The sequence below is a fragment of the Lissotriton vulgaris genome (genome assembly GCF_964263255.1).
Source record: "Lissotriton vulgaris chromosome 9 unlocalized genomic scaffold, aLisVul1.2 SUPER_9_unloc_2, whole genome shotgun sequence".
NCBI lineage: Eukaryota > Metazoa > Chordata > Amphibia > Caudata > Salamandridae > Lissotriton > Lissotriton vulgaris.
Window position 1 is genome coordinate 556,022 of NW_028240617.1, and position 17,299 is coordinate 573,320.

The window sequence follows — 17,299 nt, forward strand, 5'->3', positions numbered from 1 at the left end:
CAACTACCTCACAACTTTACTCTCTATCTCACTCTCTCTCTATCTCACTAGCTCACTCTATTTCTATCTCAATCTCACTCTCACTACCTCAGTATATCACGACTCATTCCCTCAAAAATTCACTACATCACTCCCTCACTAACTCACTCTATCTCACTACCTCACAACTTCACTCTCTCTCTATCTCACTACCTCACTCTCTCTTTCTATCTCACTAAGTCACTTTCACTCTCTTTCACTACCTCACTCTCTCTCTATCTCACTACCTCACAAACTCACTCCCTGTTTCTATCTCACTACCTCAGAACATCCCTCTACCTCACTCTTTCACTACCTCAGTCTCTGTCTCTCACTACCTCACTCTATCTACCTCTCTCTCATTACATAACTCTCTCTACCTCACTACACCACTCTATCTCACTACCTCACTATCTCACAACTTCTCTCTCTCAAAACATCACTACCTCACTCTCTTACTACCTCACTCTCTTACTACCTCACCCTCTAGCTCACAACTTCACTCTCTCTCTCTAACTCACTACCTCAATCACTCTCTATCTCACTACCTCACTATTTCTATCTCACTAACTCGCCATGAAACCCCTGGGTGTCTGTGCGCTTAAAAAGTTTAGAATAACATAACTCACTTTCACTCTCTTTCACTACCTCTCTCTCTCTCACTACATCACTCTATGCTTATATCACTACCTCACAACATCCCTCTCCCTCCCTCACTCTTTCACTACCTCACTCTCTATCTACCTCACTCTCTCTCACTACCTCACTCTCTCTCTATTTCAATACCTCACTCTCTCTCTCTCACTACCTCACTCTCTCTCTGCTAATGCAATAGGTATCACATATGCAAAAAAAGCTAATGCCGATAGAAATGACAATGCCATTTATTTAGGGATACAAAAAAGATAAAAAAAATAATGAGCAATACCAATAGCTCTACCTATAATATTGCCGAGACCATTGCATTGTAAATGCTTGTTTTATCTGGTGCTGTCCGTGTGAGAACAGTGCTTGTTGAATCATGATGGGAAGTCAATCTTTTTATATACAGTCTTGGACACCATTCTTACTGTTTTGCGTCTTATCCGAGAATGTTTTTTTCAGTATTTCACTTGTGTTCTTTTATGGTTTTAGTGTAAGAAACTGTATAAAGATCGTTGTTTATTGACTGTACTTTTAATATTTTTTATTTGCACTTCTATTTCATGGCAATTGGCCAAAATAACCTGTATTGACGGACTGACTGACTGACTGACATAACTTTATGTGTCACTCCCTGGAAAATTATTGACCCTCCTTTGGTAGTGCCATGTGTCTTCCCGTTGCCATTCCCTTTTTCCACTGGACAATCTCATTACCTCACACAAGCTCCACCGCACACTTCTCATCTCAGCATCCGTAGATGTAGATTGGAAAATTTTGGTGGAATATTTGGTGGAGAACCGCTGAATCCGAGACAATAACCATTCTGACAATATTTAGAACCTAGGCATTGTTTGTGATGGATTTTAACTCTGTTAGATATCTGAAATACTTACCCCTACTGGAGTGGGTAACGGAACAAGGGGAAGCAGAGCCTCATAGTTTGGAGCCTGTAGGAAGCTTTCCTGGTTGAGCAGATTGGTGGCTGCCTCTTCCCTTTGGATGTTTCTGGAAAGGACTTTGCTGCTGCAGTTGGGGGTGTTCTTCCAACCCCTGAGGGGTTTGAACCCTCTGTGTATAAAAAAGCCTCTTGTGAGGTGTGTAAGAAGGTTTTAGCGGTAGAAGAGGTCTTGATGCTGAAAATTGGTGAAGAATCTCAAATATCACCGATGTAGCCGTTTATGGAACAGGCAATGAAACATTCAGCTTGGTATCTCCTCATACAAGTACCTCCTGAAGTGTGTTGATGTCATCAACTGGAAGGCCCCTTGACTGGGGAGAATCAGTCTGCGTTGGTGAGTATCTTCCAATGCTGGAGGAAGAGGTGGGATTAAACAACATCCTTCTGGATCATGGCTTAGTTCTGGATCTGGACCTAGGATGATATCTATGTTTTCACCTGGAGGAGCAACCTATCAGGAGTGCCGAGAACAATGATGGTGACGTCTGGAAGTCATTTTTGTTTGCGATCTATGGCAAGACCTGGACCTAGACTGAAGAGACCTTGATCTCTGTGGGGAAGCTGGAAGCCTCACTGGTGAAGGAGCTCCTAAAGGTGCCTCTGTCTGAGGAACAGGTAGTGGTGTAGGCGCTGAAGTAGGAGGAGGAGGAGGTGGTGGAGAAGGCTGCGGAGATTCCCTAATATGGACCAGTGACGATTGCGAGAAAGCCCTGGAATATTCTGTGTCAGAAGTTAATAGCAACCGTCTTGGTCAAGATTTCCAGACACATTCAACAGATCTGGTTTGCCTTAAAGTCAACAGGCTTCTTGACGTTGATTGCCCCCTGTGTCTTGACGCCAACAGACTTTTCGACGCAGAGCTTCACCTGTGTCTCAACGCCATGGAATCCTACAACGTCAACTTCCTGTGTCTCGATGTTCAACCCCGCCTGCTTCTCGATGTTACCCATCTCTTGATGGCAAACATATTGGCATCGTACCTCATCTGAACGTTGATGTCATTGACATCGACCTTAAACGGCATAATTTTTTCTCATATTGGATCTCCCTCTCCTGGAGTCCTCAGAGGTAGGTGGAAGAGCCCTGGTAGAGGACTGACTCTCTTCTCACTCAGGTGATGTCCCACCTTCAGACTGCGCTGCAAGCTGTCTGCGTCACTCTTCAGTTTCATGAAGGCAAATCTTCTCCTTGTCCCCCAGAGTAGGCCTGGAAAACCTCTTGCAGTGCAGACATCTGTGAGGAATGGGACTGTCAGGAAGGCAGATAATAGACAGATCATGAGGATCTGATTTGGCCTTTTTTGCGCAACAAGCAGGGCATTTGTTGAATTAAGATGGCATTTTATTTGACTAGAAAAAAAAATCCCTGTCTGAAAATGACAGAAAAATGCTTAAAAACCTTGAGTAAAGGTGTTGACAAAAAGTCTGAGTAAACGTTTTGAAGGAAAACGCAAAAAGAGGCCAATCTCAGTGGTCTGAGATCCTGTCACCAGGAGCTGGAAAAAAAGAACTAAGGTACCTGCCACCTGCTGGGCATGAGGGGATATTGGTGGGCTGTGAGACCTTAAAGGCATAATGTCACTGTTCATATCTTTAGAACTGCAGCCTTTAAGTCTACATTGATCTCTTCCTTTGTCTCAATGTTCCTTCAAAACATTTTTGTGAAGCAGATTTATAAGGACAAATGGCTCAGCTACTGCCCATTTCCTGTTTTTTATTTATAAAGTGACCCTTTTTTAAATGAAATTTTTAAAAAACTTGGCCAATATAGCCTCATTTATAGGCTGTAAAATGTTTTAATAAATTAAATGCAAATCCTGGCTTTCCAGAAGAAAGTCAAATGTCTTCACTTAAGAATATATATTCTAAAATGTGCTCCGGGATCCACGCATGTGGGCGGGGCTATTCAGTGCTTATGATTATCCATGGAGATCCCCTGAGAGAGAACTTTTCTTTCCTGAATTTCTATGCTTTCAGCATGGAGGTGTTTTGGCTCCTGGGGTGGCGTTATCTACCTGAGACAATTAGTTTTGCTGCCAGGTGTGTTGGAATGTTGTTTCTAAATTTGAAGATAAGGTAGACCTGGAGAGGTAGCCAGGAGAAATCCTTCAGTTTCGGCATGATGTGTTTGAATTTTGGGTGCCATTCAGCAGTGCCAGTGTAGAGTTAAGGAGGCCAGTGCGCAGAGTTGCCTTCAGAAGGTGAAAGAGTACCAGACCGTACACTTTTGATCAAAGTTCTGTTTATGTTGGAAATAATGTCATGGATGTATTAGCTATGTGTTCCTTAAAGGAGAGGATTATGCGGATGGTGAGTCCAAAAGATAACATTTTTGCTGTCAGTTGTGTGGAATAGTCGTTTAGATGTATGTCTGCTAACCAGACTTCAATCAATGGTCCTTTGGGACAGTTGGTTGAGCTTTAGGTAGGAAATCAGACACTCAGTTCTGAATTAGCTTGAGGAAGGTTTTAAGTTGTCAAGGAGATTTTAAAGTAATCCTAGGTGTACTGGTGGATGCTAATATTATCAGTGTGTAGAGTGCGCAATTGTTTCAGTATGAAGATGATTGGAGAAAGGGTGGTTTAATGGGAAATCTATAAGAGACTGCATGGCGGCTGGCAATGTATGAGGTAGACTACTGAAGGATCCTATCAGCAAAACCAGTGTGTGATTAATACTTGACAGACGACTGTGTTAAAGGCAACTGAGAGCTTTGTGACACTTCCCCGTACAGAGATTGAATACATTGAGAAGTAATTGTTTTGTGGGGCATTAGTGTTTCCTGTGGTACTGAGGGAACTGGTCTCCTAGGACTTTGGGACAGCCTTCGCAGTTGGGAAAGCTGTCTTTCTTGTGGGTGTTAGTACTGCAATTGAGATGTTTGGATCCACTGATGGTGATGACTCTTTTTGAATTTTTTAGAATGAGAGATGCAATCAAAATTATGACTTCATCTCTCCTGAGCTGGCTTCTTTCATATAGCCACATGCTTGAATGATTACCCGTCCTCAAGCTTGGAATCCCCAGCAATCTTAAATAATAGTAAACAGTGTTAAAATGGTCATAGGCCTTAACAAAAATGTTTATTTAATAGCACATTCCCCTACTAGCTCTGCTACTCTCCCTGGAGACCTCTATGGCTCAAGATTTCATAGCACAAACAGTGCATAGAATATATAAGAAATGAGCCTCTGACCAAAAAGGAGAGAGGGTCACATGTGAATATATGGAAGATACCAATGCTGGATCACTGGAGTTACAGGTAAGTAACTAATGTCTTCTCCAGTATTGGATTTTCATATATTTACATGCTTGAATAAGAATAGCAAGCAGTACATCACAACTATAATAAATATAAGAAAGCAGGAAAGCAGGCTCGCTTTCAGGGCTGCTTTTCCCACTGCTGAGTTGGCTTATGAGGTCAAGGCAGTTGTGCTTCGTAAACAAGTGTCTGCTCCTCCAGGTAGCTGAGCGGCAGATGCCTGATTGGATATACAAGAGTTGACTGCAGCAGTCATAGCCACGCTCTTGGTGGAATGCGGTCCCACTCTTCCCTGGGGCAGGCGCTTGGCTTTGCTGTGGCAGAAGAGGATACAGGTTGAGAGTCAACGTGTTAGCCCCTGCTAGGACAGGGGTTGACCCGTTCCTGGCCGGCCAAAAGACATAAACAGTCGGTCTGGTATGTCATGCCTTGTTTTGTCAATGTAAAATGTAAGATATCTGCGTACATCTAGTGATTGTAATGTTTTTCTGTTGCCGTTGGGGGAGTTTATGGCAGGTTCATTAAGGTGGAAGTCAGAAGGGATTTTATGTAAGAACTGAAGGTTGGTTTGTAGGATAACTGTGTCCCTTGTGAATCAGAGAAAGGGTTCTTTAACTGTGAGTGCTTGCATCTCTCCTACCCTCCTTGCTGGTATAATCTCCAGGAGAAGCACTATCTTACAGGAGATATACTTTAGCTGTGCCTTGTAGACAGGATCAAAGGGAAGTTGCATTAGCTGGCCCAAGACAGTGTTGCATTCCCACGAGACTGTGAGGTGCCACACATGTGGAAATATTCTGAAAGGTCATTTCATAAACTGTTTTGGAAGAACAGAGTGGATTAGTTGTCTCTTGTTCTTCTAAATCCAGATATGGCCGGTAGACTGACTCGTACTGATGAGTATTTGAGACTGCTCTTGGCTATTTCCAACTAATCTGGAAGCATTTGGTGAGGTTGCACAGAGAGTGACATCCTTTGCTTGTGCACCAGATACAAAAACACTTCCACTTGGCATCATATGTTTTAGTAGTGGCTGATGCTGATGCTGCGCATGTACCAGGATTTTCTACACTTCATCAGCAGATCAAAGTGAATTAACTCTAAATGGGTTGATACCATGATGTTAAGCTTAGTGACTTGAAGTGGTGATGGAGTGCCTCCCACACTTGTGTATGGAGTGGAGCCTTGAGTGCGGTTTCAGTGGTATAGCTGGATGTGAGGACAGCTTAAGAGGTCTGCTATACCAGTACTGGTATGCCACTCTAGAGCAATGAGAATCAAGATGCAGTGATCTGCTTTTATGTTCCTCAGACAAAAAGAGCCTACATAGAAAGGAGACGTTTTGTGATCTTCTGATCTGTGTCTGTTTTTTTTGCCGCAGCAAATGAGATCTTCTGAGGGGCAGACTATGTAATACTGATCCAGACTCATGTCTCCACAGTCCAGAAAAATACTGATAATCTTATCTGATACCAGAAAGGCTGCATTATGCGCTGACCCGCACAGTTTTCTGCAAACAACATCCAAAGGTTTATTCTCCCTGCCACAGAGCATAGATGTTACAGGGGCAGATGAATGCTTATCTCAGGAGCAACAACAATGTTGTTTACAGCAATCTTCTGAAACTTGCTGTGCTTCTGGGCAACTGGAATGTCAGTCAGTCAGTCAATACGAAGTTTATTGTGTAGATTACTTGAAACCATGACAATAGAAAACATTTAAAAAGAAGAAACATGATTATACAAAGGCAGAAGAGAATACTGGTTCCTGACAAGACCTTATAGTGTGGATGGCTTGTTATGCCCGAAAAAAGAAATCTCTTGGTGTACAGGCTCTCTCTACCTTCTTCCCTTTCGCTTATCTGTTATGGAAATAACGAATAAAGATAAGTTACAAATCCTCCATAAAATGGATTAAAGGTTTCAACTAAAAAGAGAACTCAATTACAGAGTGGTCAAACTCTATTGTACATCAATGTCCGTGATATAAGAGCTAAGAGTTAATGGTTCATGATCATCTCAGTGCTTTGTTTAGAGTTTTTAAAGAAGTCCTGCACTGCTTTAAAATTCTTGCCAATTTGAGGGGGACCATGGTGCTAAAAATCCAGTTCATTGCTTGGTTGCATGTTCTTATACCATGAATTAAGAAGAGTGGCTTTAATAAGGTTTGGCGGCAGTCGAGCAACGTCGGACAGACTGCATAGTAGATGTAAAAGAGTTTCCGATTTGTAGCTGCTGAGTCTACACTTGACTACTTTAGAGAGCAGCGGCCAGTTAGGATTAAATTCTTTGATTTGTAATGCCAAGATTTTAGTCTGACAAGCTTTCCCTATTGTGCAGTTAAGATAACGTTGTGCCTTAAGTCTAACTTGACTTTCATTGTTGTATTACGCTGCCAGGGCCCTTAATGGTGATGTAGAATTAATTTTTTGCAGGTCCGTGGTCTTGGAAAGTAGTTTAGTCTGTTTTTTCATTATTCTTTTTATTGCCATGGACGTAAGTGAAGAAGTATTTAAAGTGGTCAGATTGATTTGTAGAGTTTCTACTGTTGTCCTTAAGTAAGTAGCCCATGGATTGATTTTATATTTCAAAATGTCTTGCAGAATGAATTTCAGGGTACCCGGCAACGGGAACGTGGAAATACATGTCTGAAGGTCTATGACACAGTAAATGCCCCACTTAGTGGCACCCGTTGGAAGAATATTTTGAGAGTTAGTTGTGATGTCTTACAGTGATATTCTGGTTGATATCTTAAATACCACTGCTAAAGGTGTGTTCCTCTTCGGACATATGCATTGAGCAGTAACAATTATCTGATCCACTAACCTAAGCCTGTCTGCAGTGCAGTTTTCAGGCATACAAGTAAAACTTTTCCTAAGTACCAAATTTTTCATTTTTATTACTCATGATTCAATGGGATGATGAGCTGGACATTCACACCTTATAGTAGCTATTGTACAATGTAATTCAATCAGGGCTGAGAATAAATCTAGCACAAGTTAAATAAAAAAGTCAGCATGGAGTGCACAACCTAATGAACGAGAGCCCAACAAAACACCAGAATACATTCTGAGTCCCAGAAGGTTTTACATAAGTAAAACCCAATTTAAGTATACATATAGCCAACTGGATTACGTTTATGGAGAAGCTACCACCACAACGGCAATCCCTCTCCTAATTTCTCAAAAGAGGCGGTGATATGCAAAGATAGGAGGACAAACGCACCATAAAAGCCAGGGAGAGTTTTGAAAGAGTCTTTCGGCACAGAGTCATTCATAATAGAAGAGCTCTGTTCCAAAGTACTTCATATACAGGATGTATAGATTTCCTCTCAGGAGGAGTCATCTGAGGTACAGGATTTGTGGCATCTTCCTTCACTTTCCTACTAGAAGGGAGCAAGTAGACGTGTCACTTTTCAATCAGTTGCCAAGCCTAGGGTGAGGTCGTGATGACGAGCTGAAGGCTGATATTCTCAGGATAGTTTTTTGATGTTAGAAATCTTACCCTTGGGTGTTTCTGTTGCTAATTTAAAGGTGAGCAGTTGGATTGGCTTAATTTCTTTGATATTGATGTCCTTGCTGCCATGGCATTCATCACGATGGAGGGAATGCTATTATGAGTGCTCTCACCTTCCTTTCTTTGTACCTTGCTGGGGTGCCATCCAATCCCAAGCCCAAAATGGGCCAAGCTTAACGCAGCAGCTCCCCTTGGCTTTTACATGAGTCAGAAGGAGATCCAACACTTATATAGCACTTGGCACCAGAGGCAGAGCTAGAGCTAGGCAACTGACTCTAGGCTTAGCGGAAACAGATGTTTTCCAACAGATGATTTTTATCTGATCTAGCAGTGTTTGGAAGCATGTTCCATAGTGATGGGACTAGAACAGAAAAGGTTACTCTACGCAGGTTTTATTTTTTTCGTTGCGGATATGCAGAATATGCTCATAACATGGATCTCAAAGTCCCAGTCTAAACATTGGTTCAGGTCTTATCTTGTAAGAAAAAGGGCATGGGGAAGGTTACCTGGTTCAGAACCATGTAAATGATGCATGAGTTTTTAATTGGATTTTTTTGTTTACAATAATGTCAGGATACTGAACAACAGAGAATTACAGTGTTAAAGTCACATTATTTTTACTCTGTTGTTTCACATTTTGCATGTTTTTTTTGCCCAATACATTATAAATGAATATGAATTAATACAAAGTCGTAGCAGTTTTGATAACTTATAATTTTCATTATTATTGTGTGTGGTTTCAGGTGTCCTGTTTATGAGTTCAAGTGTGCTAAATGCTGGATAATTATCATTCAAACAATCAGAGATTTATATTAGATTTCTGCACATTTCCTTTTTCATGCTTTTCTGAATTATTTGCAACTGTATGTTTTATAGACTAGTGCTCCATAAACATAGATACTACAATACCAAAAATGCAGAGGCGGTCCCGTAATTGCTTTTGCAATACAAACAATCGAGTAAAGTGACCATCAGATCCCAAACCGTAAGACGGTTTAGAAGGTATCACAGCTTCGTGCATGACAACATTTATTTATCACAAGCAGATTTCCCATGTATGCCCTGATTCAGTCAAGCAAAGCAAAATTCACTCCACCTGATCCATAGTGGGTAGGGTTTCAACACCCATTTATTCTTGGTGAGGGTCCAGGTTTTCCAGTTGGCAATTCTGGCTGGACAATCACATGGGTCTTTGGCTGCAGCAGCAGCCAAGCCTCATTCGAAGTTTCTTTTTATGACAGGAAGGGCATACAGTGCTCAACACTGGCAGAAACCCCTTCCACCCTCTACTAACCTTATCAACTCCACCCACAGGGCTCTGGATACAATTACCACCTCTTTAACACAGGTGCTGAATGTATGGAATTGTGGTTTTATGACCAAACGAATAGCCCCATACAGTAATTCCCCATTCCATGGGGTTTTACACGTAATTGCACAGTATTGGTCAGAGGTTACTGCACAATAATAGTCAAATCACAAACAATTTTTACCTTTGCTGCAGCCCCAGCGCCATGCAGCCTGCAATCAGGCCCACAGTTGGAGATATTGACAAAAGTGTTAAAAGGACAAAGTCAGGGGAACCCCCATCATTACTCACATTCCATCTTCATGCCCATCTCTAAGCATTTCCTGAGCCGACAATACTGGCAGCGGTTCCGATGGTGTTTATTGACAATGCAGTTCTGGCTGCTTCGGCAGCTGTAAGTCAATGTCTTCCTCACACTCCTTTTAAAAAAACCTTTGCACCCCTCACAGCTAACAGCACCATAGTGACGACCTGTGGAAAAAGAAAAAGCATTCCTTAAAAAGCATAACATTTTCAGATTTTACAATTTAAATGTATCAGCAATGCACACTAAGCCCATGCTGCTTGGTATTCTATGACTTGACCTCCCAAAGTTGAGGGAGAGGCATAGCTAGAAGTGGGTAAATAAGTAGTGAGGAGAAGAAGTGTCACATCCCACACTCCAGCTATTAGTAGTGTTCTTTACGCATAGTATCACCATTTTGTGGAAAGCGCATTACCTGTGGGCTGCCACTCTGCCAATATTATCTTAAATAACTAAGGCAACATTCCTGGCGCTATATATATTCCTAAAAGCATAACTGTCTCAACCATAACTATTTCCAGTTCTTTTAGGCAATTAAAGAGTCTGAAGACAAACCTTCCTCATCAAAAAGTCGTGTTAAAAGAACAACAGCCTTAGGTACCACTTTGTCTTATTTTAGTTCTGACCGACAGCCACCATATTTAATCAAACCAGCACCAAAAACAAGAGAAAAGATTTAACCTGGTGCTGTTAGGACTGCTTTGTTGCTTTGATGAAGCTCAAAAGAAACAACCAAACAGCAGTCTTAGCCCTGCCTTTGTGGTTCAGTATAATGCCACTTACAATGGTATTAAAAGGAAAGAGATGGCGTAGGTTTGCAGTGAAAAACAACATCTGCAAGAGAGTGCTTCCCTTCATGTGAGTCAGGCTGAAGTACTCTGCACTGATCCTGTTGTATGCAAGATGAGACTGCATCATGTTCAAATGGACACCAGTTGCACTATTGAAAACGAGCAGAAGAAATACTCCTATTAAGTTCTCCTTCAAGAACACTGATGCCACACAACATTGAAAACTATAACCTACAATGAATCAAAGCTGTTGATCGGCTGTAAATAGCGACTTCAAATGCTTAAACTATATATCGAACATCTAGGCCAAGTGCAGAGGAACACAGCAATGAGATGCACCTACAGTGCTTCACACAATCATGGCAGAGACAATACAAATCTGTTGCAAGGACACACGGCCGCCTGTGCTTTTGTTCAGGTGGAAAATTCAAAACAAGGTAGGAGGTGCTTCTCTCAAAGCAGTTACACTGAATTTAGTACATATGGTACTACCCAAGTCAAATCAAATAAAAGGTACCAAATAATGAAACAGTAATCATATAAGTGAGGAAACAACTGTCAACAGAGCAAACACAAGGTAATATAAGTAAGGTCCTGGTCAACAAGTGTAAAAATAACCAAAATGGGGAAAGGAGGTAGAAGAATGTTCCTACAAACAGCTCAACTGATATTAGCTCTTCCACTCGAGGAACACATGGCCAAATATGATAACTGCCGGGTACACCCTTTGTGAACAAGCTATTGGATATAAGATCAGCTCAGAGGAGCATTATCTCACACATTTACAAGGTATGAGACCCAGCCCCTATTTGCTTTTCAGTTAGTTCTGCAACGACATGAAAGTCATTTTTGATCAGCTGGTTGTTAGAACAATGCCTCTTCAGCAATCGTCAAGCATTCCTCCTTAGTTAGGAACATCAGCTGAGATTGGGAAGATCCGAACCATATTTCCCTAGAATTATACTGTTATTTGATGATAGCTCTAACAATGAAGAAACATTTCAGAGAATTTGTATGTTCAATCCCATGGGTTCCTTCACCTTTCAAGGACCAAGACAATCCTTGTAAGAAAAGTCTTGTTACTATGAGCTGGCCAATTCTGTCCGTCTGACCATCCTTTGTCACCTCAAAGACCATGAACTCCTGTACCACTCTCCACAGATCCTCTCCTTCCAATACCAGTGGAAACCCCCAAATCCTCACAAAAGTTACCTTTGAGATATCAGTCAAGCTTCAGCCACGCACACCAAAGTAGAGACCACGCAGTCATTAATGCCTTCGACATATTCCTGATATGAATCCAGAGCAGACAGAAAATTGCTGATACATCCTGTACACCTATGGGTCACCAGCAATCTCATAAGAAAGCCTTGAGATTGCCCTCAACAGATGCCATCTTGGTACCATTGCCATGGGATGTGAGTTCAGTCCCTTGGCTGCAGCCAACAAAACTGACACATCATGTGTGAGCTCTGGTTTAACAGTTCCCTCCGTACCCATCTAGTCCCCTTTCATTATGTGTGTTTGGAGGTAAAAAGTCACCTTTCTCTCTGTAGGACCTGGCTTTGTTAACCATTTCATTGGCCTTAAATACATATCCAAACAATGACAAGTTCCACAGAAAATGGGGCACTAATCACATTTGAGACCTAACCTGCATTGAAGGGCACAGAACCTCAGCCAGCAATCCAGAACCAAGCACACAAAAAAATCCAAAATTCCCTGCAAGTCAGCCTCCATTGCCTCCCCCACCGATGGTTACTAATAGGCAAACTACAACCCTGGACTGTATCATAATACATCCAGTATGAGACAGTGAGAGGTGCTATAAAGATACAACATGGTCCTCCCACTCATTGCAGCAGGTCAACTAGATAAAGCACTGCATTCATAACCTCACCAGACTGTCTCAGACCCCTGGCACTATTTCGGACGCTCTGGCAGGAAAGGGCATCTCACACTGGAGCTCTAAAAAGGCGACTGCCGTGGAGCATGGTTGGCTACGCCTCTTAAATTTAGTACATTGTAATATTTAAAATATTACTTGTGTCATTTCAATAATTTCCAGTAGAAGTGTTTGAACTCAAGATGCCTTTCGCCTCATGAAAACACAACATTTCCTCTACAATTTAATGGAGGAAGATGTGTCACAAAGTAGATGGTTGCTGTCCTCAGTATTGGTGCTCTGTATAAAGAGTAGCAGTGTGAAGAAAAAATAAACATGGTAAAATGTGTGCTTCATACAAGCTGCTAACCAGCGTTGTAAGGTAAACAGTTTTTAAACCCTTCATACCTTCTAACAGCACAGACAGACTGTATATAGATAAGGTTTAGACTACAATATGTAAAATATACTTTATTTTGTGTTGTTCATAGCATGCAAAAATACTTTGTGGTGTTATTCTCTCTGTCCCAAATCACTACCACCCACCACCACTGCTCCTTCACCTTTTCCTGCAAACCAGAGCACCAACAATACCTACCTTAGTAGCTAGGTACAACAGAAGAGGTGTAAGATCTATTCCAAACTAAAAATAAACACACAAATAGATGAATAGATGTATCACTTACTCCATTTCTGTGCTGATGTGAGAGTGAATTTGCACATAAACCCTTAACCCCTTGATTAACAGAAATCTACATGAGCACAAAAAATGTAGTCTTCTGCATGTTTTTGATAGACACATTGTTATTGTTATTGTTAACTACGGCTTATATAGAGCCAAATCACCGTCAGGTCTCTAGGCGCTTATGACAGAAGAGGACGATATTTAGCAGAGTGGGTAAAAGGAGAAAGATGCTTAGGGCCGTGGCACTAAGCGGTGCTTAAGGCTTCCCTAAACAGGAGTGTTTTTAGAGACTTTCTGAAATGCAACAGATCTGATTACTTACGAAGAGACTCTGGAAGTTTATTCCAGATCTGTGGAACCATCACTGAATAGGATCTGCCACCCTTCGTTGCTAGTTTATAGCGGGGACAGGACAGCAGTTGAGTGTTCGAGGACCTTAATGAACCTGTGGGGTTATAAACCCCAACGCGTTCTTTAATGTAGGCAGGTGCTTGGCCATAGACTGCCTATGGGCGATGCATAAACTTTTGAACTCCACCCGTTGTTTTATGGGGAGCCAATGTAGCTTACACAGTAATGGAGATGCATGAGTCCGTCTAGGTAGCCTAAAGATCAGCCTAGCTGCGTCGTTCAGGACTACCTGCAGCCTGTTAATCAATGTTTTGGGCAGACCCAGACACAGGGCATTCCCATAATCTAATCTTGAAATTATTGTGGCAGAAACAATTGTACGAAGCGTGGAAGAGGAAAGAAGAGGGACTAGCTTACGTAGCTGTCTATTTAGATTTCATGTGACTACGTCTAATGGTGCTCATTTTGGGAAAGTCAGAAGGAAAGACTAAATTGAACTGCCTAGGAATCCAAATTATTACCTACAGATTTGTTTCACAGAAGTCAACTCACTGGATAATCTTATCAGCATGCCAATATATGCTTTATTGGTGCACTTTGGACTTACAATTTATGTGTGCAATACCTCAAAGTATGCACTACTGTACAATAACTCAGAAAATTCCCTCCAGTGTATCAAAACAATAAGTGCCTCTGACAGAGAACAGTACCGCAAGCCTTGCAGTGTGCAAATACCACCAATAGGTCAATTCCAAGTTTATCAAGTTAGGTACAAATGGTGCATGCACCCAATCTGGCAGTCAGAGGTGAGCGATAACTTCCCATAACAGGTCGTCAACCCATACAGTGACGTTTTTTAGAATAAAGGCTATATTAAAAGTGTGTAGATACATGCAATGCAAGTTTGGTGCCTTTGCCTGAGAAAGAAGGGAGGTTATTTTTCAAAGGTGGTATAGTATTTCAGAAATAAGGGAAAAGATGGTGTAGTAGGAAAAGTTACGTACCTGTAATCATAGTTCTCTCCCAGGGACTCCTCATCATTGTGATAAGAACTGACTAGTCCCACCTAGGATCCTTTAGCACTTTAACACAAATATATATAAAAAGTGGGCGTGGACGGAGCAGCAAGATGACGGCAGCACTCACAGGAGAGAGCTCCTGGCCGGCTTCTAACATCCTGCACCATACTGCTCCTCTCCGTGAGATTCATGGTAAGCAAACACCGGTAATAATTCCCAGTGGCAGAAGGGTCGAGTCTGGGGCAAAAGGAGTCCTGGGGTGAGAACTGGGGAGGCCGGACAGGCTGGTGATAGGGACCGAGCTGGGTGGCGGTGTACACCAACCCTTTTCCAGGCACGGTCCCAGAGATTGGCCAGACAAGAAGGGAGTGGCCTCTGTGGCGGGTGCATGTCCACTGTGGCAGCCCACCAATTCCGACCTTGAGAAACTGGCAACTGCAGCGGTCGAGAGAAAGGGCAGCTGCAAACCCTGTGCTGGTGCACATGGGGGAGGCTGTGTGGAGCCTGCTGTGGCCTTCCTGATGCTGTGATGGTGTTTCCCGCAAGAGGAGGACAACAGGAACACCAAGTAAGAGGTGACCTGGCCCCCAGGTGCATAGTGAATCACTGGCTGTCTCTGGATTGCGCCCCAGGCCAAGACGGCCATGGACTGTGTTGGTCCCCGGAGGTGGAGTATCTGGGCCCGCATAGCACATTCATAGGAGAGCCTTCATAATCCCAGACATCGTGCACCTCGCTCCCTTGTTTCCTGAGGCCCATGTGGCCGCAACTTGGGTGCCACTGGACCCACCTGGACTACCTACCTTCACTGGAGTTGGAACCAGCTGACTGGAAGTTGGTTGCTGGGACAGCCTCCAACACCAAAGTTGCTGATGGGAGTTCTTTGATGCGCCTGAGGTGCTGTGTGTGCCCTGGGCTGCTCGTGGCACCTCCTGGCAAGGGTCTGGCGGGTCCAGTATGGAGTTGGTGGGCCTCAGTCAGCCCCCTGTGGGGTGGGTAGACTTGAGTGCTGCTCATGTTGCCGCAGTTGCTGAACTTGTGGGCCCGAACGCATCAGCTACCCCACAATGGTGAAGAACAAACCCACCATGAGGTAAAGCAAACTAGACCAATAGGAAAAATCCTTGCCACACCCTGGCACAGCGACTACCAAAGTGCTTGAATCCTCGGCTAAGGAGACTGATGCTCAGGGGCATGCAGTGGACATTGCAGCCTTACTGCTTGGATCCAGTCCTAAAGACTAAAATTGGGGAGGTCAGGGTGATGCCTCACTCTTCCGTCAAGATTTGCCAAAAACGACTGGTCGTGTCAAGAATGCTGAAGGGCATGTGGGAGATAACTGTCACCTGCTTGCCCGCCACGGCTACACAAGAGTGTTACACACTGGTCATCATCAACTCTCACTGGGACATGTAAGGAAGGTATCTCCTACTAGAGGGTACACTACAGGGGCAACCGTGGACCATAGGCAGTATATAAGTGCCTCCAGTGTTAGCAGGGGCAGCTCCTCCGCTAAGGCAGAGGAGCGCCACCCGTGCTCTTTCAGAAGTGGAAAAATAAGGTTTGGTCGGCGGTCTTGGGCCGGCCAAAAAGTCACACGCTCTTTGCATGTTCTCCACTGGCTGCATTGTCCAGCCTTAGTGGAGAACATGCACAGGCTCGTAGTCCCAGTATGAGTGGCAAACCATGGTGCTCAGTCCTTCAGGACGCTGCTGTCATGGTGACAGCAGCATTGTGATTGGCTTAGGGCAGCTTGAATGTAATTCCTGCAGAAACAGAAGAGGATAGAGGCGAGGCAGCGGCCGGCAGCCAGGTAGGTCAGTTTTATTTATTTTTCTACCTCTCCCCGCCCAATCCATACTACTCTGTGGCAGCCGCCACTGAGCTTTAGTGAATGCGATGCGCTGGACCTTTTAGGAGTTCTACTGCAGACACAACCGGGCACCCTTATTTAGATGGAGAATTCAATACCGATATGCAAAACACCTACTCTAGGACACCAGCACTCTATAGGTGGCACACTCCCTAGGCCTTATAGACGTCTGGCATAGATAACACCAACAGGACATTGCTTTCACACCCTGTTCTGCCTTGCTTAAGATGCGCTCCCACCTCGATTATTTCACCTTACCACTCGTCCAACACACCCATATCTTTCCCTGGGGACACAACCATATCTTTACCCGGGGACTGGGCAGTTATAGCCCAGTTGGGGTGCAGTTGAGGACTGGGCACGCAGACACGAAAGGAGTCTAGGGTCCCTTAGGGAGAACATCCTGGTGGACCCCCTAAAAGCTGCTATTGCTGAATATTTTGACTCAAACCAAGACACAGGGTCTTCCTGGCGAGTCTAAGGGAGTCATTAAAGGCAGTATTTTGAGGTAAAGAACTAGTTGCCGTTCGCGAACACAATAGCGAACGAGATATTACACTCTTAGATTCCCAGATACTTGCCCTGGAACAATCTGCTGGGGCAATACCATCGGTGGCTCACATGCAACACTCTTAAGAACTCTGTGAGACATTATGGCGCAGACTCCTTATCTTGGTACCGGCTC

The 17,299-nt window shown here is 43.3% G+C and overlaps 1 protein-coding gene across 3 annotated transcripts in view; it reads right to left on the reverse strand.

The window, feature by feature from the left end:
* Nucleotides 1-17,299, reverse strand: part of LOC147672942 (nuclear receptor subfamily 2 group C member 2-like) — a 343,617-nt gene that overhangs the window by 230,487 nt on the left and 95,831 nt on the right. For all 3 annotated transcript variants that reach the window (XM_086947899.1, XM_086947900.1, XM_086947898.1), the window contains exon 5: nt 9,998-10,177. In XM_086947899.1, the coding sequence (XP_086804025.1) occupies nt 9,998-10,177 (180 nt within the window). The remainder of the gene's footprint in view (nt 1-9,997; nt 10,178-17,299) is intronic.